Source organism: Haliaeetus albicilla, chromosome 22 (assembly GCF_947461875.1).
Source record: "Haliaeetus albicilla chromosome 22, bHalAlb1.1, whole genome shotgun sequence".
NCBI lineage: Eukaryota > Metazoa > Chordata > Aves > Accipitriformes > Accipitridae > Haliaeetus > Haliaeetus albicilla.
In genome coordinates this window covers 9,445,482-9,470,276 of record NC_091504.1, presented here as the reverse complement: position 1 = coordinate 9,470,276, position 24,795 = coordinate 9,445,482, and the positions used below count along the sequence as shown (strand labels likewise).

The 24,795-nt window shown below is 47.6% G+C and overlaps 3 protein-coding genes across 6 annotated transcripts in view; 1 reads left to right on the top strand and 2 right to left on the bottom strand.

The window, feature by feature from the left end:
• SLX4 (SLX4 structure-specific endonuclease subunit) overlaps positions 1–3,018 on the bottom strand; it is a 33,184-nt gene extending 30,166 nt beyond the window's left edge. For 3 of the 4 annotated variants that reach the window (XM_069809754.1, XM_069809753.1, XM_069809755.1), the window contains exons 1-2: positions 2,891–3,018; positions 1,996–2,100 (exon numbers count right to left, since the gene is read on the bottom strand). The gene's annotated coding sequence lies outside the window, so the exon portion shown is untranslated. The remainder of the gene's footprint in view (positions 1–1,995; positions 2,101–2,890) is intronic. The other variant, XM_069809756.1, reaches the window with a different exon arrangement.
• Positions 2,844–24,795, top strand: part of VASN (vasorin) — a 347,445-nt gene continuing 325,493 nt past the window's right edge. The window contains exon 1 of the mRNA XM_069809761.1: positions 2,844–2,885. The gene's annotated coding sequence lies outside the window, so the exon portion shown is untranslated. The remainder of the gene's footprint in view (positions 2,886–24,795) is intronic.
• Positions 11,882–24,795, bottom strand: part of TRAP1 (TNF receptor associated protein 1) — a 28,326-nt gene continuing 15,412 nt past the window's right edge. The window contains exons 5-18 of the mRNA XM_069809752.1: positions 23,846–23,917; positions 22,951–23,111; positions 21,626–21,735; positions 21,374–21,447; positions 18,766–18,921; positions 18,264–18,384; positions 18,067–18,136; positions 16,712–16,859; positions 16,000–16,185; positions 15,285–15,423; positions 14,688–14,773; positions 14,006–14,151; positions 13,543–13,615; positions 11,882–12,731 (exon numbers count right to left, since the gene is read on the bottom strand). Coding sequence (XP_069665853.1) covers positions 12,630–12,731; positions 13,543–13,615; positions 14,006–14,151; positions 14,688–14,773; positions 15,285–15,423; positions 16,000–16,185; positions 16,712–16,859; positions 18,067–18,136; positions 18,264–18,384; positions 18,766–18,921; positions 21,374–21,447; positions 21,626–21,735; positions 22,951–23,111; positions 23,846–23,917 — 1,644 coding nt within the window. The 3' untranslated portion in view covers positions 11,882–12,629. The remainder of the gene's footprint in view (positions 12,732–13,542; positions 13,616–14,005; positions 14,152–14,687; positions 14,774–15,284; positions 15,424–15,999; positions 16,186–16,711; positions 16,860–18,066; positions 18,137–18,263; positions 18,385–18,765; positions 18,922–21,373; positions 21,448–21,625; positions 21,736–22,950; positions 23,112–23,845; positions 23,918–24,795) is intronic.

Below are 24,795 nucleotides of genomic sequence, written 5' to 3'. Positions count from 1 at the left end.
ACCATTGATGAAGCTGTCTGATGATGCAGAGAAAGGAACTGTTAGATAGTGTTGATGACAGAGACGCAGACCAATGCAGACCACTTGGTAAACTAGCACAAATCTCAATACAAAGTTCCTGTTTTGGGACAAGGCCATACGTACAGGATAGGTAAATCTATCCTGGGAAGCAACAAGTACAAAGGAGTTAGGAGTCCGGACAGATAATCAGAACATTGGCAGGCTCCTGGATGAGTCTGTGGCCATATCGATACATATGCTGTAACAGTAAAAAGGTTTTATTTCCTTTGTAGTTGGTGCTAGTGAAAACTGTGGTAAAATTGCTACAGGGAACCTACAGCACGATTCATTCACAAGAGGCTGCATTGCCCATAGGTCATACGGCACCAGAGGCATACAGCTTAGGAAAGGTGCTGTTTCAAACTGCCTTCTCAGTACCCAGTACAAAGCCTTACCTAGCCCACCATTCCTCCAAACTGACCACAATGTGACCTTACCCTGGGTGTCTGACTCCACTCTGAGACAGAGAATCTTGACCATGTCAAACAATTCTATCATTTTGTAGATCAAGAGTGGAGCAATCAGGGTTATGGACGGCAAGAAAGTCAACTGAATAATTAATGAAGAAGTGAATATAAAGAGAAGTAAGAACACTGCAATGTTAAACATTCAAGCCATTTCTTTCCAAGAAGACAATGTTATCCTAAGGCGCACATTCACTTAAACCAATGGAAGTTCTACTGATACTATTTTTTCCCCAAAAGTCTATCTTCTGATTTGTGATTATGTTGAAGCTTATCATCACAAAAGCCAAATATAAAAAGAAATTTAACACAGTATCTTGATTTCCCCACATTCTCTAAAATAAAATGATGCTTGCTTTGAAAAGGTGACCAAACTCATCACAGTTTGCTACAGGTGATCTAATAATGTATCTTTTACACTAACATTTTGTTAATTTATAACAATTAATAACTTGCTCTCTTCTCAGCTAAAATCACATATAAGAGCTACAGTAAAATACACAACATACTACTTTGTGGATATGTTGCTTTATGACATTTCCATGCTACCATATCTGTTCTCTGTACTCCAGCGTCTATCATAAACAAGCTCGCCTTACTGTTCAGAAAATACATTTTTACATTTCTTCCTATTAAAATATCTTCTCCTTTCATTGACTTAGTTCCTTCACCTTCTCAATATCCAAATATATCATTACCTACAGACTTGATGAGAATGCTCTGGGAAACTCTGGTATCATACCAATGATCTCAGGGATGCATAAATATATGTCTTCCACAGACTGCTACAATAACAGCAAGAGGTCAGCTCTCAGACAAGGATGTCAATTCCTCTGTGTTTAGCTTCCAGGAAAATTCTTTCTAGAAACTCTGGACAAAGGCCTTGCATACAACTGAGGACCCTGAAGCACAGTTTGAGTTTCACTAGCATACAATAATGTGTCAAACATCCTGTTTAAATTGCTATTTTCTACCATTTGACAGTTTCTTTGGAAAAAACGTGTAATGAAAATTGACCCAGTGGGAAAAGCAAATGCTCAAAAGAACTTGAGGTCCATTTTATTCCAAATGTAAAGCTTATGATAAAAATTCTTTCTGTTTCTGTTTCCAGTCTGCCTCTGACACATCTGTACAGTGTAAAGCAATACAATGACTTCTGGCTATCCAGAAAACTGTTTTAATCCAAACAGCAAAATCAAAGGGGAGAGGAGGGACCAGGAGGGAGAAGAATATGATTTTAAGTAGATACGAAAGCCAACCACACAAGGGTCTTTTTTTGTAATCAAAACATGGACTGTACCCAGCCTGTGACTTTTGAGAGTTTATACAGGAGCCAATAGACTGAGCATCAGCCAATGTTACCGTCTTTGGGCTTCACTACAGTCAAGCTATTTAGTACAAATAGTATGTTTTTGCCCAGCAAATGCATAATTTCGACTTTATTTAAAAAGACCAGGGTTAAAAGAAGCACCTGTGTATCTGCAGGATCAGGGACAAAGCGTTGTCAGTGAAATGACCGACACCCACTGCTTCCCCTCAAGGCAGGCCCATACTGCTGCTCCTTGTGCCCCTTAGTCTGGAAGAGAAAAATAAAATTCCATGCAGCAGCTGACAAACTTCTCAGAATTGCTTTCCCTGATGACATTGCTTGAAAGGAGTCTGCTTTGAGGCTGGACGCATTGAACAAAGTTTTTAATGAATCTTCCTAGCTGTCAACGCTGCTTAAACTCAGATGGCCTCATAATCAGGCCTTCCGTGGAACAACTTCGCCTTTGCTTTATCACCGAACTTTTGCTTTTGATGCCATTTGAACATCAAGGATGGAGTTTTACCCTACCGAACAGCTGCAGCACAGCAATCAGCTGCCCACCCGAACCCAACCTGAGGTCCCCTAACAAACACGTCAGGGCTTCGAGGCCACGCTCGGAGGTGCCTCAAGGTTTCTGCTCTCGGCTGTAACTGCGACGGGCCCCTGAGGGCAAAGGCCTGGGCTCCCCTCAGGCTCGGCACCCCGGCAGGGCCAGGCAGGCCCGCCAGCCCCTGAGCCGCACCCCGTCCCACACGAGGGACCCTCCTCCCGCTCCTCAGGGGGAATGACGTCCTACCACTGACGTCGCATCCTCACGCGGATGACGTCGCACCCTGGGCGGTGACGCCAGCCCCAGGGTTGGACACCACCACCTCCCCGCCAGCAGGTGGCGCCGCGCGGATAGCGCTGGCGCCGGCGTCATGACGTCACGCCGCCCGCCCCTGCCACAGCGGGGCGGCTCGCAGGGCCGCCGCTGTGAGAGGGCCGCCCCGCCCCGCCCCGCCCCGCCCCGCTCGGCGCGCCGCCCCGGCCCGGCCCGGCCCGGCCCGCCGCTGACCTCTCCGCCGCGGCACGGGCTCCCGCCGCTCCTCGCGCCCCGCCGCCGCGGCGGGGAGCCCCGATGCCCAGCCGGAGCGCATGCGCGAGGCGCCAACCGTCTCCCTCGCCCTGCAACGGGCCGCGGCGCGCATGCGCGGGGCCCCAGTCAGCGTCCCGCCGGCAGGGCCCGCGCATGCGCGCGGGGCGAGGACCGCGCCCTCCCCGCGCAGGCGCACGGGCTTCCCGCCACTGGTTGCTATGGCGATGCCCCCCACCCCCCGCCCGGTCCCCGTTCGGGTTGTCCCCTCAGCAGGGCCCGCCGGTCGCGGCTGGTCGTGTCGGCGGGGGACGAAGGCGACCCGGCGGTCTCCCCGCTCCTGGCCCCGGGAGAATGGGTGGGAGCCTCCCCCGGGCAGGCAGTGGCGCTGGGCGGCGCCTCCTGAGGCGAACCCGGCCTGAGGCGGGCGGTCCGGCGGCCACCGGGGGCGGCCGAGCTCCAGGGGAAAGCGGCGGCCGACCCGGCCGCCTCCCGCCGCCTGGCAGCGCCTCAGGGCCTCAGCCGAGCCCGACCCTGGCCCGGGGGAACGTAAAATGCTGGAGCGTTCGGGTAGGGCCTGGGCTCTGATGTAACTTCGGTGCACATCTAGTCCGGAAAAAATACCACCGAAAGAGGAAAGCATAGAGCATAGCATTGCTTATTAATGTTTTTGAAGAATTCGAATCTGTTGAAATACTCATATGTACAACGCGAATTGTAAATAGGGAGAGAAATACCTACTGCCTGTTCATGAGCATGGAACTATCATTTAAAGTCACTCGTCTTCACATCTAAAACCTAAGGTACGCGTTTGCAGGCTGCTGCTGAGCTGCAGCTAAAGCCTGTTATAATTGTAATGCTTTGGGCTTATAATGAATGCTGTGCTGCTCACATGGAAATTAATGGAAGTATTGAAATTTCATGGTGAGCAGTTGCATAGCTCAAGCTTTTCCCAAGCTTATCTGTCAAAAGAAAGAACATTGCCTTTTTATTTCATACTTCTTCCTACCTGGAGTTGAACAGGAAAATGGATGCCATTTTTCCACTACATTCAGTTCAGGCTCAGAGAGCTCATACCAAATATTAACTTGGAGTCGGGATCAACAATCATTTCCTCCAAATGAATAGTTAATTGTGGCCAAAGGTCTGCAGGTATAAAACCACCAGAGATGCAGTGGGTAGGTGGGGGATTTGTACACTGGATTTGTGTTTTGAATGCATATTTTGTGTTGAAATCAGGATTTCTTTCTCAATGCGTGGTATGCATGCAGCAAGAACCAAAATCACTCCTGGGGAACACTTCTTAACAGGCCCAGAGGCAGAGGGAAGAGGTGTAGTGGCACACACAACACGCTGGGGCTGACATTCCTGTTAGTTTGCTTCAAAAACATCAGGGTAGGCACTTTACTAACAAATACAGAGCACTGCTGCTAATTGTGAGCAATACGATGGCTCCTTTACACATAACATTTATTTTTCCATAATTATATCTTGAACCGTAATTTGACATCACCAAGAGAAACTGACACTGTCAGAGCACTGCCTGTTTGGAAAGCTTATAGACAAAAAATTAACTACAACTTTTAAAATGGAACAAGCTCCTGAGCCACCATGCTTCTTCACTTCCAGCAAAGCAATTTAATTTTTAACTCATGCTAAATTCAAACCATTTTAGCTGGAAACCCTTGAATTTTAAGCAAAGAATTGATGCTCCTGGTTATTTTGGCAGGACTGACGGGTGTATTTGCTGCAGTGAATCTCCCCAGGAGATGCAATGTGCCCATGTCAGTATGAGAACCCAAAACTGATATGAAGAAATCCTTTGGTTTGTGTCTTTCAACACTTCTGCTAGTTTATTCAAGTTCTTTCTCAAGCTGCTACACTTATGGGAATTAGAAGCACTCTGAAGAAAATCCTGCAAGAACTTGCAGCGCACATTGCACAAACGTACTGAAAAATACTCTGGTTATGGTGTGCTGAGACACCGCGTTGGTTCCACAAGGACAGCTAAGCCAAGTCACAGTAACATTTTCTTGCACAACACCCTACACGCAAACTGAATTCAAAAGCACCAAATATTTAAAAGAATAACCGGGAGGACCTGGAGGGACATCTCCACAAGGTGCCGGTGAGCCTGCAAACCCGTTACACACCTGCAGTCAGGGGAACTGCCCACCAGCATTCGAAGTGACGCTGAACACGGCAAACACAGGCATCTTCAGCCAGACCAGCCATCACGGCTGCCAGGCAACGCTGCAGCCTCCAGCTCTTCTGCATTTCAGGTAGTCAAATGCAATTTTCTGTTCCAAAAGTGCTGAGATACCAACGAAAAGGGCCCTTGAGAAATGTGAAACATGTAACACGCACAAGCATCTGCTTTTTCACCACTTGAATCCTTTAAAGCTTACTGCGCTCAACGTGAGGTGCGCAAGCACCCCGGGCCTTGTTGATGTGTGCAAATGTAGCCTTTTAAAAGTCTGCATTGAAAAGAGCCAAAAGAACTGCAGTATTTCCAACAGAGATGGGTCCAAAAGCACTGACTTTTAACAGTGCGTACTGGCTACCAATCTGGTATCTACTTCACAGGACATTTCAAGGCCTCTAACCATTCCTAAAGGCAACAAGGACATGGTTGCTGCAACAGGCTCTATTCACTATTTGCACCCAACATCAGCTAGAAGATGCAGGGGCAACTACAGGTGTAGAGAGAAGCAGCTCTCCCAGAATCAGGCAGCTGACCAGAGGCAGACTACCAGATTCCCTATATAGACCTACCAGACTTCTCCTAGCAATTTTTTAATAATTCATTTTTTCTCCCCACCAGGGAACTGGTCTGGATCAGAGATGGCCTAGGGCCCCAGTGCCTTAGACTCTAGCATGAAAATCTTGGCATAATTTAATGCATGCTAGTGGTACTCTCCCATGAATTACAACTGTATAGATGCAGGCAGGTCCCTGAAATAGCAACACTTCGGATATACATTGCGGAAGACAGGATATTTACTATCACACTTTGATTTTGAGCAGTCTCTGCAGAAAACGACAATTATGGAACTTGTGGGCACTATTGCCAATACTAAAATGTTTTTAAAGTAACTGTGCTTGAATTCACTGTGCAATGGTATTTATATGAAATATGTAAATCTGTTTATCTAGCTATGAACATACACATTATGTATTATATATACATATACACATTTATCCCCAGTATGCTACAGTCAGCATTTCTCCAAGTTTGTGTTTCACTTTGTTATCTCTGCTCAGTCTGAGAGGCAGATCCACTGATCTGGGTTAAGACTCGTAACGCTGGTAGCTCTTTGGCAGCTCCAGATTAACTTTGTAAAGCTTTTGATATAGATCAATTCAATCCAGGTCAGCAGTGATCAGAGAAGCAGCCACGGGGGCCAATTCCAATGAGTAAAATTTAGGGTTTGCATTAATTTATCGTGTTAATCTGCCCTTCTCATGGACCTTGGCCATGCTGGATGACAGAGCTCAGCACAATACTTGGCGCACTGAGTCTCTTGAAAGGGCAAAACAAGCAACAATGCAGCATTTGCCTCAAGAGCAGGTTTGTTTTGTTTGTTTTTTCTCTAAAGTGTGAATTTTGGGACAGTGCATGCTACCATATCCATGTCCTCTTGTAAGCCTGCCAGAAAAATATGCATGTTTCCATTCAGTAAGTCAGACAGCACAAGTTAGAGTGTGCATGTCTAATTAACTTGTTATAAACCAAAATTTGTCTTGTTCTCCTGGGAGGTGAAGTGAAATAAAATTTCCAGGAAGAATCACCATCATTCAGTAAGGGCACTGAGCATTAAACATGCTAAGAATCTCTAAACACGTTAAAAATACAGTGCCCAACTAAAAAAAATCCATATCCTTTGATTTCTTGAAGCAAACTGCAGGATAACTTAGAACACTTGTTTTTTAAAATGTCTGCTAAACCACTTGAAACAGCACAAGTCCAGTGACTGAGGTACATGGTGAAACAAAACTCAAGTTGAATCTCCCTCCGCCTCCTGTCACAGCTCTGGCTTCCTGAGTTTCTAGGGGTTTAATGCGGGACAGTTCCATGAAGGATTTACTTACCGATTTACGTCTGGGTCAGGCTTTAACCCCTTGTTTACTTGGGCTGCAAAAGGAGAACCAATCTTTGCTTGGCTTCACAGACTGCTGCTTTGTTAACTGCTATTACCTGACACCAAATCCCTTGCAGATAGTATCTTGACATTTGGAATAAAGCTGGACAGATACATTCAATGGACAATTCATTACAATACCTTTTGCCCTATAGATTTGAAGAGAGGAAGAAACTGCTGCTTCCACCCATTTTTCATCCTTCCTGCTGCTGTAAATAGATTAACAGCAATGAGACAATCAGGAGTCCTTACAAATTTAAGTACTTACAGAAGCCTTTGGTCCTTGCACTCCTGCCAACTATTCCATTTCAACCAGACTTTTTTACCCATTCCCACCTGTTCACACTCCAGACTGTTTCCAGGAGGAGTGGGATGGGAAGGGGCTTGTGATTTGAGATAAAATTCTTGCTAGAAGGGGCTCCAGGACTGACAGTGGGAGACAGCACCAAGGAGCATCTTCTGTCAGGGGTGAGAACAGGAAAATGACTGTCCAGGCAGATGAACTCCCCTCTTGGCCTGGACTGTGTTGCAACCACAGCATTGGCCACTAAGAGAAGATGGAGGTTAAGCGTAAAGGGGGAGGTAAAGGAGAAAAGAAAGATGATTCTGAGAGCAGAGGGAGAACAAAAACCCTTTTTTTTCCTGGAAGGAAAGCTTCCTGCTGATGAAAGAAAAGGAAACCCCATGTTTAACCCACTCCAGAAGCATCTGGAGGTGAGCTGTTCTGGGCAGAGAAAGATAGCAAGATAGATTTTAGCATGCCGTCCTCTTGTTCCCAAGCAATAGGGGAGACAACCAGCTGGAAAGGACTTTGTACAGGATAATTCCAGTAAGCAGCCACGATTCCAGGTATTGTCTGAAATCCCAGGAATTTTTTAACCCAGGAGTTACTGGGAAAGCACACAATCTCACCAGATTAGGGCTGGGCAGACCCAGACCTGCCCTGGGAAGAATTTCCAAATGAACAGGGTATTGGGCAGAGATGTTCTTGAAGTTGCTGTTACATTTGTGTTGATTGCCTCATCCAAACCCAGCAGGTACTTGTCTTTATGCCTCTGGATCTTGGAGGAGGTTTGTTTCACTTTGTGCTGGGATTCTTGCATCCTGGGCTGTGTCCTGAACTCAGATTCGCTACATTTCTTAGGGAAATTTATTTAAGCTCCATGAAGACCTTATCTGTACAGTAAGAATAATTCTGACTTACTTCACAAGGAGCATGGGAGGATTAATGAACAATTGTGAGGCACTACAGAAGTACTAAACGTTATTAATGGCTCCCAAGTTTTCTTCTTTTGGAAACAGTGGCCATTTCTTCCCATAATGTTTTAAACAGTTGCTGCTCAAGGAGCTTAGATTGCAGATTCCTGGCTTGTGGTTTGTCCATAAATCACAGACCTGGAGCCTACCCAAGACACTCTCGATAGTCTCAGCAGGAAGTCTGGACGAGAGAAAATTCTGTTCTCAATTTGGCCCAGTGAACTACTTTATGGGCCAGTCCAGTTTCAAGGTCCTGAGCCAGACGTGAGAGGGACTCTGTCCAAGTTTAAAAGCACGAGGTCTCAGGAATGTCCTTTGAAACTGGATTTCACTGCCTATAAATATTTTCCATCTTCTGCCCTGGAGGATATAGGTTTGACTCCACAGCTGATGAGCCTGGGCAGAGCAGGAGAGAAGGCCATGCGGTTTATCACCAATAGTTTGTCAGCACACAAAGTTTAACTTGTAGAAAAATGACCCCCCCCCCCCCCCCCCCAAAAAAAAAACAACCAACCAACCAACAAGTAAAAGAGACAGGCAGCAGTTAATAAGGTCCCAGTAAAAATCAAACCCGACAGATCAATTTTCTGCACAAAGCAGGGTTCAGCATTGCTTACAGCCAGGAAACCAAATAAACTCCATGAGATTCTTCCAGGTTGGGGATCCCTAATTCCATCCCAGGGGGAAATGGGGAAATCTGGTAGAGCAAATGCAGAAGTAAAGGACACAACTAGCCCATGCTGGCATTCCCACATGTTGCACAGTCTTGGTTCACCTCAATATGCTAGAGGAATCACGGGGCACTACTCTTGCTGCAGGAAGAGCACAAGCCGGAAACTGCTCAGGGATACAACACAGCTGAGGACGAGTCATTTAGTGTCTGAGTGGAGAGGATGGGAGCTGGAAGAGCATGGGAGCTGGAAGAGCACAACCGCAGCTTCACCACTACAAACAGCACTGAAATTCTGATGCAAGATCCACACAAGCCTTCTCTGCTGCACAGCATGTTTTGAGGTTGTGCAGAAAGTGAAAAAACAGGTTCTAACTAGCTACCCGTGCTTCCCTTTTACCATCACCTTTGAAACAACTCATCCTTTACGCTGAGCCTCTGTTGCACGCTGTGTGGAGGCCCTTTCAGACACAGTCACCTACAGACTAGCTTTCGAGCGACTTGCCTGTATTGCTATCAGCACTTCAGTTTGTGTTCATCAACATGATGCCATACATTCCCCTTTTCCACTAGGATCTGTTCTGTTAGCCATGCATAAAATCTTCATACACCAGCACTCTCTGCAGGTCTTTGCAAAATAAAAGGGAAAGCTGAGCCTGAAAGGGGACACCCGGACAGAGGCTGCTGGTGCATGCAACGATGCAGCTTAGACAAAGCATCAGACAAAGCAGCAATGCAAAGTATGTGAGATTTGGGTCAAAACACCCTCCTGATCCTGCTGCTCCTGCTCCTTGCTGTGTACAGGCTCCCAGGACTATCATCACCTTTCACTGTGTTTGATGGGTTCAGTGACAAAGGGTAGGTTTGCACTCCAGTAACAGGAATCTTATTTGATCTTTTAGTCACAAATCTCTCATGGCAAAAAATTAGCACCTGGAGGGCTGCTGGGATTCCCGGAGGATTCCCAGGACTGCAGAGGTTAAAGATGTGTCATACAGTTCATGACTGTCCCATAGTAAGCATGCTCTGCTTCACACTGCATCAAATTTTATAAACTAGCATCCAGCTTCAGTTCAGTTCAGGCATTATATCAACACATGCTATTTTAGGCACTTTATCAGTGAGCACCAGGTGACCAGCTTGCAGGTAAATGCACTCACCTGCTGTACTGTTAGCATCAGAAAATCACCAAAGGTTTTAATTTCTTCAGCCTGTGTTCATGAAACACCCTGTATTGTGAAGTGGCCACATCGTATTGCTCCTTTCAAGCATCCTACAAGGCTCTGTGTGTCCATGTATAGCATCTAGTAATTTTTCCTCCGTATTTATGTCAATTTTGATGGCAAAGGATCTTATATCTACTTGGAAAACAAGAATGCTGCCCAGTCTCCAAAGTGTATAGCTGAATTCCACATATGTTGTCAACTTCCAGGAATAAAGCCTTACATGTTTACCTGTACCAGCTTAGGTGCTGGCTTACTCTTCTGATCTTTGAGGATGGACAATTTAAGGGTATTTTGTTACTGCATGATCAAGGAAACCCAGCGTAATCAAAAGATGCCATCCATATCTTACTAGGAGCTGGATCAAGACCTGTGGCCTCCAGCTGAGCTACAGCTACCCTAGAATCACAGAATCATTTAGGTTGGAAAAGACCTTTAAGATCATCAAGTCCAACCGTTAACCTAGCACTGCCAAGTCCACCACTAAACGATGTCCCTAAGCGCGATTGTCTACATGTCTTTTAAATCCCTCCAGGGATGGTGACTCAACCATCTGCCTGGGCAGCCTGCTCCAATGCTTGACAACACTTTCAGTGAAGAAATTTTTCCTAATATCCAATCTAAACCTCCCCTGGCACAACTTGAGGCCACTTCCTCTCATCCTAACGCTTGTTACTTGGGAGAAGAGACTGACCCCCACCTCGCTACAACCTCCTTTCAGGTAGTTGTAGAGAGCGGTAAGATCTCCCCTCAGCTTCCTTTTCTCCAGACTAAACAACTCCAGTTCCCTCAGCTGCTCCTCATAAGACTTGTGCTCTGGACCCTTCACCAGCTTCACTGCCCTTCTTTGGACACACTCCAGCTCCTCAGTATCTTTCTTGTAGTGAGGGGCCCAAAACTGAACACGGCCCAAAACTCCGGCCTCACTAGTGCTGAGTACAGGGGGATGATCACCTCCCTGCTCCTGCTGGCCACACTATTTCTGATACAACATATCAGAAGGTGTGTAGGATGTAGAAGGTGGCTCCTTGTTCTTCTCAACACCCTCTGAACTGTCACATATTAGTTCTTCTGCATCTGAATAAAAAATTAAATTTTAGGTGATATTAATAAAACATCTAAAATGGTACCCTATGCAGCAGACCCTTTGCATTCCTCTTTCCACAGCCAGTCTTCCTTTAGCTTAAAGAGCTGGAGGTTTTCCTGTCCAGCAGAGCACCCAGTTAACCAAATCCAGTTCCAGAATCTTAATCTGGCAATTTAAAGATAAGCTAAACAAATATCACAGCTGCCTCGGAGCCTCCACTGAGCAGGTGAAAGAATTCTTGTAAACCAGTTTGCATGGTGTAAACCAGACGCACAAAGGGAAATCTAGTGTGGCATTTTCTGTTACGAAGGCCTCTTCTGTTGAACGGCCATTGCTCCTTAGAAAGGATTCAAAGGGCTAAACTCCGTTTTCTAAGACAAGGCCAACAGGGTTCACAGCTACAGATTCTCCTGTCTTCCCTCCACACTCTCTGCTACTACCTACTGTTTTTTTCACAGCCCTCTCTTCCCACCACTGTCCAGTGCTTGAAGCCCTGAAGAACCAAGCAGCATCTGAAGAGAGAAGAACCAACAAATCACCAGCTGGAGGACACAAAGACCAACAAAGCAAGGGGAATAGAGAAGAGTGGAGGGGTCTGGAAAAGAAGAGGAGTTTATTTATCAAAATACAGATCAGCTAGACATGCAGTTTATCCCACAGAAAAGGGAAAAACCCTGGAGACTCTCCAAAAAGCCACACACTGGAAAGCTGTTTCCCAGTTACTTCCCTTTCTCCACAACAAGACCAGGATGAACCCAATTATCCAGCAGCTCGAGGATCTTTTCTGCCATGGGACTGTACTGATATGTTCCACCAACAGGATCTTGTGTCTGCTAATGGCAGCAATCTATCTCCATGCTGGCAAACTCCGCCTGCCTGGTCAGAGGTGGAGGTTTCTTAACATTAACTAATTCTGTCAGTACTTGTTCGGAGCACAATGGTACACAGGGATTCAGTGGATGGGGGGTGTATTCACAGACCTAACTGGGAATCTTGCTGCCAACATCTGTTTTGGGAAAGGCCATTTCTAGAAACAGTATGAAAAGAGGCTCTTCAGGCTTGTGTCAGAAATTTGGGCATATTGTTTTAGCAGCAACCTCTGGATTTTGCTCCCACTAAGAACATCATACTTTGAACAGGCTGATGACATATGATCTAATAATTACAACTGGCTCCTCTGTGTGCAGTGAGGATCGGAAGTCCCCTGCATTCTCCCTGGCCCTCTGCCACATGAACCCCTCGCTGCACAGTGCCTGCAAGCAGATGCTGCAATAGCTGACACAGTGACTGCACTTGAGGAAAGAGACGCCAGCACAGAGTTCATCCTTCAGTCTTCTGGGGCTCAGTTCTTCTCCAGGATTCTGGTGAGGAGTTCATTGAGCCGGCTCACCATTGGTCTGGGATCCTCATTCAGTCCTGCTGCTATCATGGCATTCTCATAAATCTGAAAAAGAGAAGAAAGCAGTAAGAGCGAGCTGGATGAGAGCTGGGGAGGAAGTGATTGTCAGGACCTGCATGCTGAGACCAAGCATGTCTTCTAGGTGTCCTGGTTTCAGCTGGGATATAGTTAACTGTCTTCCTAGTAGCTGGTACAGTCCTATGTTTTGAGTTCAGTATGTGAAGAATGTTGATAACACTGATGTTTTCAGTTGTTGCTCAGTAGTGTTTAGACTATAGTCAAGGATTTTTCAGCTTCTCGTGCCCAGCCAGGGCACCTGACCCAAACTGGCCAACAGTGTATTCCATACCATGGGACGTCCCATCTAGTTTAGGAACTGGGAAGTGGGGGGCGGGGAATCGCCGCTCGGGGACTGGCTGGGTGTCGGTCGGCAGGTGGTGAGCAATTGCCCTGCGCATCATTTGTACATTTCAATCCTTTTATTACTACTGTTGTCATTTTATTAGTGTTATCATTATCATTATTAGTTTCTTCTTTTCTGTTCTATTAAATCGTTCTTATCTCAACCCAGGAGTTTTACTTCTTTTCCTGATTTTCTCCCCCATCCCACTGGATGGCGGGGGAGTGAGTGAGCGGCTGCGTGGTGCTTAGTTGCTGGCTGGGGTTAAACCACGACACTAGGTCATCTGGTAGGAAAACACATGCACCACAGGTGCCAGAAATACCCAGAGCAGGGACCACAGAAGGATGTGATTCTTGCCCACTAGAAGGGCTTCGCCCTGTTCCCTGCTGCACATGGTCTGCAAGCTGGCTCTGGGGAGGATGGTGCTGCTTCTGGAGAAGGCCTGGCTCTCACCTGATCAAGCAACAGCTGAGCCAGATCAGGCTGACTGTCCTTCAGCTCGTTAAGCTTCTTAATCAGAGCATGCCTGTAAGGGAGATGAACACTGAGACTTGGTATTTTTGGACACAATGAGAAATTTACTTCCAGAATGAGCAGCTAAGCCAAGGTGGGACAGAAAAAGGTTCTACCTAAAGGCCAGAATAGCTCCAAGTTCCTTGCTACTGTTCTGGGGGCTTCTCTCTTCCCTCCCATCCTGTCCCTATAATGCCCATGGTCCTCAGAGGGCTGGACATAGTGTGTGTGGGCGGCTCACGTCAACTGTGCCATGCAGCCTCACAGATTAAGGCACTGTAGCACACACTGCACTTTATGGGGAGGGCTCTGCTAACTGGGAGCCTTACATTGCCTCCTCTCTGCCTCCACCCCAGAAAGACTGCAGTGCCCCAGGCCCAGCACTGGTATTGTTTCCCCTTACCCTGTGTTGATCTCCAGGGTGGGCTGCAGGAGCTGGGCACGCTCCTCTTGGGTCTTGGCCAGCTGCTGCATGCGAAGAAAGTGGCGGGCAGCGCCCATCTCGAGCACAGTGATCATGGCAGGGTGGGTGTCCAGCCGTGTAGTCACCTGTGGCAAAACCAGCAATTGGTGCCGAGATAGAAAATGTACATGGGTTAGAGGTGGGGGAGGTTCAAGGACTTGGAGTCTCCTCAGCACAGATCCACACCAAGCCCCCACACGATTCATCCCCGCCCCACAGGAGCTGCCTAAACCAGCCAGGAAGCTGGGGACTCAAATGGCCCCACTGGTCCACAGGCAGTAGCTCGCAGCTGGACCCAAAGCACTTCTTGCCAATAAGCCTTTCCAGTCCACAGGCAAGACAGTCACCAGCCTGTTCTTTTAGTAACCTGAGCATGAATTAGTAAAATGGGCTTTGCTCATTACTCATTAAGATGTGGTTCTTCGGCTGCCACGCTGACCATCCAAATGACAAATGACAGCATTCATACCATTTTCAGAAAGGAGGCATGAAGAATGATTTCTCTCAGGGTCCAAAGAAAAATCGGTGGTTGATTTGGGATCTGCTGCCACAATCTTTTTTTCCCTAGATTATTTCCTCCATGGATCTCCTGTACTCAGTTACCCAGACACAGAATACCTACCTTAACACCAGTGACTCGAGAGCCTAAGGCATTTCTCATCCAGGCCATCAGATCCTCAGCCTCTTTCTCTGTCAGACGTTCTGCAGCTGGCAGGGGAAAGAGGGCACATCTCAGCATGCATTAGCATGCCAATGGACAGTGAGCTTTACTCCCGAGCTCAGTCCATTTCATACTTCCATTTATCTGTTCTCTTGTGGAAATGGGAAGGCAGCACCACTCAGCACACACCTACGTATATGCCCTCATCCCAGACTGTGCCATACCCAGAGAGGGCAGGCTCATGCCCTGCCAGTGCCTGCCTGCCTCTGTCAGGGCACCAGACATATGCGTGTTGTTAAAACTCAAATCATGGAAACTCCACATGTGACATTCCATCTGTTTAAATCTGCAAATTGCTTAAACTTTGATCACGTGGGATAAAAGGGATCTGCAAGAACTGCAAGTTGCCTCAGAGCATGAGAATGGCAGGATGGAAAGGAGTGCTCTTGCTCACATGCTCAGGAGCTGCAAGAGCACTGGAGGAGGTGTACCCTCACTGGCTGGCACAGGGCGGCAGGACTGCATGCAGCAGGAAGGGCCAGGGGAACCTCACAATACCTGGGCGGCTCTCCTCAAACTTCTCTTCCTTATAGTGATCAACAACAATATCTGTCTCCACCGAGATCAGCTTCTTCTTGTCAAACTCCCGAAGGTGCAAGAGTGTCAGCTCATCAAATTGCTCATAGCAGAACAGAACCTGTGCCAGAAAAGGGACAATAACACATAGTTCGGGATGTAACAGCATCTCCTCGTTCCCAAAGCAACTCCGCACCAAAGAGCAAGAACATCACAAGGGAAACTAACAGGTTCAGGGCCCCAAATGAAAGCAAACCCTTGGAGGGCTTGTTACCATGGGTGGCAGATCTGCAGCTGAACAAGTCCTGCTGTCCCATGGAAAGTGAGAACCAGCACTGACTCCAGTCCTGGAAGGGCCACCTGCCTTCAGAGGACACCTATGATGCCATTACCAGCCCTGCATAGCAGCTCCTAGGCTCCTGCTCTGGGGTTCAGCAAAGGTATTAAACAGATGTTAGAACTAGATGTCTGCACAAGTACTAACCCACCTGCACAGAGTGTGTGACAGGTCCTTCCTGGCCCCATGCCACAGTAGCCAGTCTGAGTGGAGACAGAGGGAGCCCGGGCAAAGACACCGCAGTGGTGAGGGTCTATCACAGGCCTCACTGCCCTGCTCAGCTCTGAGATCCAGGTGAGCCCTGACGACTGATGTAGTAGCTCAGGGTGTTCCCCTGGCCATGGTACATTGCTCACCCACCTCCATGTCCTTTTTCTTCATGGCCTCAAAGTACGGGGAGTGCTCGGCCAGGTGCCGGTTGGGTGCACACAGGTAGTAGATGTTTCTGCTCCCTGCCTTCATGCGGGAGGCATAGTCAGTCAGGCTGGTCAGCTGGCCTGCGGGCAGGGCAGACGATTCATAACGTAGCAGCTTTGCTATGTCCTCCTGGAAGAAATGTGCTCCTGTGAGCTGAGGCAAGGCGACTATAGCTCTGTCTGACCACTCCCAGCCCCAAGAATTCCCTTTGTAGCATGCAGGCCTGTTTGCAGCCCTGCAAAAAGGCTCAGGGGATTCTGAGTCCCTCCTTTCCTGCTCCAGATATTAAGGAGGCAGAAAAGTGACCTAGACAGGATGTAGGTCAAGCTCTCCTGGAAATGGGAATCCAGGCAGAGGACAACAGTAGGAGAAAGGCCTAGTTTATTGCCTGTTGTAGTTCATATTGCTTCAGGGAGGGCTGACAACACAGTGTGGGTACAGAGACTCTGCAGTGTCTCAAATTAAGTGGGAAGCAGCACCCAGTCAGAAAAAAGTGAGTTTCAGCACTAGAGAATCTGTAGGTCTTGTTAGACCCAGGAACACAAGTTACAGGTGTGTATGATTCACAGAGAAGTAGCAGTCCACCCTCATCCCAGGTCACAGTAGGAGCCACTAATCTTTCCCATCAGCTGCAGTGCTTCAGGACTCCTGGTACCTTGACATCCTGCTCTGCTATCGTGACAATCCCCTCTCTCATGAATACTCCATAGTCCTCAAAGAATTTGGCATATTTCTCAGGGTCCTTCTTGCTCTGGTCAATGAAGAACTTGATCAACCTCTTCTGCAAAACATCTCGGAGCTTCCTGCAGCAGAAACAAGCCTTTTTAAAGATAGCTGCTGGACCAAGACAAGAGATTTCAGATGAACATCTCTTTCCCTGCGCAGTGTTTTAGTGATGCATTTGCAAACATGAGGACAAAGGAGAAACCCTGGGTCCACTGTCTCCTCTCCCTCATGGCTCTACATCTGTTCTTTGTATCTCAGTCAAGAGCAGCTCTTGAGCTGGAGAGATAGCTAGAGCTGTGGCATAAATGTACTGCTGAAACTCAAATCTTCAGTAACTTGTGACTCGGTGATGCTGCAGCACATAACCAGCTGTGCACAGGGCATCTGCCTCACTCCCACAGCTACCCTTAAACATGGAGAGGAAGTGGCTATGAAAGGGTTACCCTTGGAGGAACACTTTCTGAAGGCCTGAAAATCCACTGTGAAGTGACAGGGTTAATTTGGTGACCATAGTGAAGGTAGAGGCATTTCACCAGCTGTAGAATACAAAGTTAGCCATCAAACCTAACAAGATAACAGTGCCAATACTAAGGAGTAAGAGCCTACTCTTATACTTCCTTCAAGTTCCAACAATGGCAGATGTTTGAGAGGGGACTTGAAGGACAAAAAAGAAGGAAAAACCAAAGCCAGGTCTAAGGGGTTCTTTGAGGAGACTGGCCTGCCAGCAGCCAGCTTCACTGGGCCTCAGCACCAAATGAGAACCCTGCTGGCTGGCTGTCAGTTTTTGACAAATGTGTGTGTGAGCACAGCAAAGCTTTGAAGGAAGTCTGGAAACAAGAGGCGCAAGGTGCTGTTTGAAGATTTATACATAAATAACAGTGACACTAAAGTATGGCCCAGCTTCCTAATATTGACAGCTGACACTGTTTGGTTTTGTTTTCCAAACCACTTGGTGGTGCAGACCAGACACTTTAAATAGCAAATGCACTGTTACTGCTGTGGACCAGAGATACCAAAAGACAGCCTTGGACATGAGGGGCACGTGGCCCATGCAGGCGGCAGCAGACTGTATGACACAGGATGCTGCTCCCACATGTCAAGATGTGACCAGCACGGCTGAGAAACAACTCACTTTACAGACTACAGAAATTCTCACAGATGAAAATGCTGCAGCTTACGTGCCAGTTCCCTCCAAGCCCCTCTAACTATCTCACAATGTCCCCTCTTCAACCAGCAAGAAGCTGGAAGAGCCTCAGCAGTCCACAGGATCTACCTCTTGCTTACCTGATAAGGGCACTCTCCTGCAGCAGCTCCCTGCTGAGGTTCAGGGGTATATCCTCACTGTCCACAACACCTGGAACACAGAGCAACCCTTGAACAGCAAGGCAAACATGAGTGCCAGGCTCAGGAAGGCAGCATCTTGCCTTCCCCCCTGGGGAAGCCATGGTCCACAGCCCGCTATTCCTGGTCCCAGCACACACCTCTAAGAAAACGCAGCCATTTAGGCAGGATGTCTGCAGCTTTGGTTTGGATGAGAATTTTGCGGCTATAGAGGGCAACACTGGAGCCCAGTTCCCTGCTGATGTCAAACATGGATGGTTTCTGCAGGAACAAGAGACAGAAAGGTAACACCAGCACCGTGCAGGGTGCCCAGCTGCACACTATGCTGCAGTATCTCTGTGGCTGCACCAGCTGACCAGGTCACACTGTGGTCTTCCCTACTAGTGCTGAATGTAACGAGAGCTGAAATCTTGGCTGTCTTCCCTAGGGATCTACCTGAACCATCTCCCCGCTCCTGTCATGGCTCCGTATCCCCACAGCTATCCTGTAGCACCCAGCCTACTACAGAGATACCACACTGGATATTCCTCCTTGCCATTCTGCAGCCTTAGCTGCCTCCTTTCCTACGGAACTCTCCTATTCTCTCCTCTTCAGAGCAAGTGGGCAGATGTCCCACTATTCCCTGGACAGAAGGGCACATACTTGCTCAGGCACATAGAAGATGCTGCGAATGTTGAGGGGAGCATCGGTCTTGTAGTGCAGGACGTAGCGGGGCTTGTCGTAAGCCTGCGCTATGAAGCGGTAGAACTCCTCGTGCTGCCACTCGCCGATGTCCTTGGGGTCCAGCATCCAGAGTGCCTATGAAGGAACAGGGAGACGAGTTCCCATCAGCTCTCAAGACCTGCGGCCTCACAGCACAGGGCTCTTCTTTCAGTTACACTTTCCCTCCAGGATGCTGGAGCAAGGAAATACAATCTTTCAAACAGCCAGACTCCTCTGCACAGCCCGAGGGCAGTGGGATGTATTATGGTTCAGGCACATTACCACAGACTAACAAATTACTGCGCCTCAGCTGATCTCGGGTCACCTCTCATACAGGTACGCTTGCCCTGCAACATATATAAGGCAGCTTTGTTTAGCCCAAAACAAAAGGAATTTGGCTAACCTCCATTGCCTCACACTTGCTACTGGCCAAGAGCATCCTGGACAGTTACTACAGCTCAGCTGACTGGCACTACTGGTCAAGTGTCTCAAGGCAAGCAAAAGAAAAGTGAAAGTTTAAATGGGTCTGTTGCAACTGGCCTGCCTCCCTGACGGAGGTCACCATCCCACCACAGGGTCAGCTGAGTGCTTGTGAAGCAACTCTCGAATTGCCTGTTTTTCTGCTGATTTGTTTTGGAGCAGTTTGGGAGATGCTTTGTGAACCACTCGGCTGTCCCTGCTGCAGGGTCAGAAAACGGTCCAGCAGTACCATTTCACACATCAAGACGTGAATTGAAGTCATGACCTCCAGACCAGGTCCTTTCCTGTGGCCCTGCTTTCCACCTGCTGCTGCTCTAAAGCCCTCAACGCTTTCTGGAGCATTCAGCCCATTCTCACATCGTATTTAAGTTTTCAGTACCTCAGCAAAAGACCAGCATCTAGCAAAGATGCGGGAGGTTCTGCCCATTTAACAAGCATTGGGACTCAATTAAGAATCTCATGTTTCCAGCTGGGTGAAGCCCACTACACTCACTGCCACTCTTAGCCAGTCAAACCCTAATGAGTAACAGGAGCGATTACTGGGGGCAATACAAAGATCCAGCCCACCCTCCACCCACCAGAGTCCAAGGGATTCAGGGCTCTGGCAGCCCTTGCCATGCTGCCACACTCCTTAAAACTTTCTGCCTCAAAGCCTTGTTCCACAAGTGGCTTCATAACATTTCCAGCACACGCAAGTGTCCTGGAGGGTTTGCAGGATCACAGGTAGGATTATGGACTCAACTGGGTACTAAGGTGCTTTCTAGCAGCTGTTGTTAGGTAAAGTGCTGCTTTCCCAGAGGCTTACTTGTAGCTACAGTTATCAGTTAGACTGGAAAAGCCTCTAACTCCACATTGTCAGCTACACGGCAAGCATTCAAGAGCTTATCTGGGAAAATCCACACCAGGGAACTAACTATGGCTCTGTTTACAATGAATTGAGGTTGATGTGCAGAAAAATGCAAAAACAAGATCCTGGATAAAGAAAAGGCCTGAAATGGGAGCATAATGAGAAAAAAGCTGTTGCTGTATCCCAAGGGAAAACAGACTTTCTGATAAGAAGATAAAAGTACATGACTCTATTAAGGGCATTTCACCCCTTGCTCTAGTACTACTCTTCTCCAGGGAGTCTGTTCTATTGATTGTCAGGTAGAAAGAACAAACAGCTGTCTAAATCTATTTCTGGTTTTGTAATTTAAGGGTAACAGCTAGAAAGCCTTCAGAACAGAAACTATCATGCAGGAATCCAAATAAATTTCAGTGACTAATAACACCAATTACAGAAGCTTAGATAAATTAACATCATAAAATATTTAAGTACAGTCTTGAAAGTCTGTCCATACAGTGCCACATTCCAGGAAACAAAAAAACCACATACATACTCTCTACTTGCTCTCTTATGCGAGGAAGCTTTAAACAACCAGAAAAGAAGATGCTGGAGAAAAATGATTCATAGATTTCTGTTCTGAAGATAATTAATTTCACCTAGGTGATTCCTGCAATCGGGCCAAGAACTTCTGACTAAAACAGACCTGGCTGCAATATAATTTTAAGTGGTCAGAAAATGCCAACATGAAGCAGTGCTCAGCTAGGAGCTGTGAAGAAAATCAGGCTGTGAGCTGAGCCACTAAGAAAAGGAACCATTCACTGGCACTGGCTATCCCATGCTGAAGGACAGAAAGAACTGCAGCAAGAGGTGTCAGCACACCAGTGATTGGAGCAATCCCTACATCACCAACATGTCACCTGGCTTAAACAGTTAAAGTATTATAAAGCATTGAAAGAGTAATTCTGATTAAGGGAAGATCTAGAAGATAACTGTAAATAAAAACTGCTTTGCTAATCTGCAAGAATTCTGTCCAACAAAAGCAAACAAGCAGTTCCAGGCATGACTTCTGCTGGATCATCTCCTTTTGTTCTCATTAACTGATTGCTACAGGGTCTGTGATATCCTGGACAATCCTCCCCTGATTTCCAGGGACAGCGGCAGCTTTATGCTGTTTCCTGACTCCAGCGGAGGATTACAATGGTTCACCTCCATAAGTGACCTGCCTCTGGCCCTCCTGCTCACCTGTAATGTGTTAATTCTTCTCCCATTGAGGTACAGTGGGAAGCTGATGAAGTTGCTGTATTTTGTCACCACCTCTGGAATGGAAAGAAGACATAGAAGAGTCACATTTGTGAAAACAACACAGTAAGAATTTCCTCAGTACCAGCAGGTGAAAGGTGTTGCAAGAGAGGAAAAACACTGTAAGTTCACCTGTCACTCACAGGCCCCCGACAGACATCATATAGCCCCTCCGCATTTCCCTCCTCCACTCACCCTTGACTCGGTCTTCATTTGCAAACTCCTTGCAGTCTTCTTTGAGATGTATAATAATCTTAGTCCCAGTTCTGACACCAGATGCTTCTGCAATCTCAAACATTCCTGAACTAGGATTAGAAACAGACCCTGTGTCAGCTTGTGCCTCAGACACATCCATGATGAGACATAAAAATGTTTTATTAAACTAGGAGCACACACAACACTTCAGCACCAAGAGGAAAAGGCAAAAAATCCTGAATGACCTCTGTGCCCCTGAGAAGCCCCTCCAAAACATGTGGCTGTCTTCCCTACAGAGACTCCAGACCCAGGACACACTGCTCTGCAAAGACACTAGCAGTCTCTACTGAAAAGGAAACAAACTTCAAACCAACTTCAGGTTGTGTGAGCCTAGTCTAACTCCTCTCCTATATTTCGTACAGTGACTGCAACACCCAGGCTCCTGCCTTCTCCCTTGACAACTCTGACTTGTTTGTGGGCCTTCATTCATGCCTCCACTGTAACCGGTTACAATGAAAAGCAGCTGTGCTCTGCTGAAGACAGCCTGTTCTGGATGACCATTCCTACCCTATTGCTAAGTGAATGCCATATGGGGATCAAACACTGGTGAGAGCACTGACCCAGGGGAGAGACAGCAGCGGTGATGACAGACAAGCAAGCCTTCAAAGTGTACAGCAGTACAAATTGCAGTATACAGCAGCTTGACTGCAGCCCAAGACAGTCTGATGTCTCAGTTACAAGATGTTTTTTTCAAGAATTTAAATAACTTGGTAAATGCTTTATTTGTAGGAGATTTTATGGGGATGCAGAGCTTTTCACCGCCAGGAGCTACAATTTCAACATGGTCCAGCAGTCTACAGCTTTGCCATCACAGATGTTTGCAACTTCAAGCAAAAAGCAAAGGATGAGCACACAGATCCGACCTACACAAGACATGTGCCTACAGAGCCACAACACTGCATGACCGCTGCCTCCTGTGGGTGCTCTCAAGCGAAAACCCAGGGGAAGACTTCACCGAAGAGATTAAATTTATCTCTCCAGCCTGGGGCACTGCTAAGATGATTGCCTGCCAGCAGGGAAGGAACAGGAGAGGCAGGTACTCTCTTTGTCCACAACACGCCTGCTCTGCAAAGCAAGTCTGTCCCTTTGTTTTTTACCCTGGCACATTTGGCCACACTTTGTTGCCACATATAATCTGAGTAGGATCTAAACCAGTAAGCCTGGTCATAAAACATGACACAAGCCCTGTCTTGCTTTGCACAGCTTTCAGTCCATGTCTGGTCTGGACACAGCCCCCCCCACCCCATCCCATTCTGCAGCCTTACCCATCTGAAGACCAGTGGTAGCCTGGGCTCCCTGGCTCTGCAGACTGTGAGAACACCTCCACTTTATCAGCCACCATGAAGGCTGAGTAGAAACCCACTCCAAACTGGCCGATGATTTTACTACTGGCTTCAGCTTGGCTCTGCAGAGCATCTAGAAAAGCCTGGAGAAACAAAGAGACATAAAACAGCACACAGTGACTTCAGGTACCACTGGGAGGCCACAATCCACTCTCCAGCTGGGCTCCTCATTCACTGATGCAGCCTTACGGCAGGTACTGCAGCCTGGCAGTCCAGCACCCTCATCCTACACTTCTGCATTGGTGCTCTGAGGACGGTGCCCAAGGAAAAGGGTTTCTCCCACAGGGACTGTACCTCTGCAAAAAGGGAGCATTGCTTAGGGCAACACTCACTGCCACTAGCAGTAAAGGAAAACAAGCGAGAGCTCAGTCAATCAGGACCACGAAACCTTAAAATGGCAACTCCAGAGATGAAAAAACAAACAAACCAGGTACATCAGGTACATTATAACAACTTGCCAGCATGAAGACACAGCTGCTGCCCTCCTGGACAGAGGGTGAATGTCGAGTGAGCATGTGCCCCTCAATAATGATGGCTTGGGGAGGAAGGCATTTGGGAGCGAAGGCAGCCAGGTGCAGCAGCATTACACACAGGGCCCATTAGCACTGCTTGGGCACCACAGGTCTCCCACAGCACTCAGCAGAGACCATTAAGAGCTAGAAGACTCCACAGGTAGGTTTCACCTTCTAAGAGGGGTGTAATTTCACAGCTGCGCTGGGGGTCAAGGGACAAAATGGAATGAGAAATTACTGGGAGAACAAAAGTGGCTGTAATTGGAGAAGACTTTTCTAGGGGGGGGTGCCTCATCCCAAGTTACCTTCGAGCCTGATCGAGCAATGGTACCGAGGTTAGAAACCAGCTCCTCCTGGGTCATCCCAATACCTGTGTCCTGAAAAGAAACAGCAATTGTAGCTGAAATATCAGTAGGGAAGCATTGCTCTAGCAAACAGCACCCGAGCAACTTCTACCTCTGACTCCCACTCTCTCCCAGCCAGCTGAGCAGTAAATGCAACAGCAGACTTCCAGCTGTGACTCCACCTGCACATGGTCAAGACAGTGGACTCAAAAGGCACACAGCTCCAAGGGGCAGCCACAGCTGCCTTGTGGCTATAAACCACCAGAAAGCTCAGAGACTCAAGCCATTTCTTGGGAGAAGACAAAACCATGCCAAGACAGGCTGGTTTCTACACCCCTCTAAAAATGCACAGGATGACAGCACTGGAAAGAGATCTCAACCCAGTCATGGCCTCACTGTGCCAAGTGCCGTGCACGTACAGAGACAGTTTCCATTCCTGAACAGGTCCAAAGGGGAGCTAAGGAGCAGTGAGAAGCAGCTTATTTCCAATCCTCAGATGGGGAACTGATGCCCTCACACCAGGAATCAGTGGCAGAGCAGTGAATCCCTTAACTCTCAGGTAATGCAGAACCTTGTCTAAAAGCACCACATTCACTGATCTCCACCTACTCTGCCTTTTTCTTCCTCCTCTCTCCCTCACATTATGCTCCACAAGACTTGAGTACACTCAAGTGTCCAGTGCTCTCTTGAAGGCACATGGCTTGTTGTCGTCCCCAGTTTAATCCAGATTTGCACTGCTGCATGCAGATAAACATCTCCCTGCTGCTACTGCACACCTCTCACGTAGCAGACCCTGCAGCAGCAGCACCATCCAGAAAAGGCTACAGCAAGCCTCAGACTAGGCTGCAACTTCATTTGTTGCCACAATACATTTGCACGACCCAAAGGCAACATGGGTAACAGCAAACCCC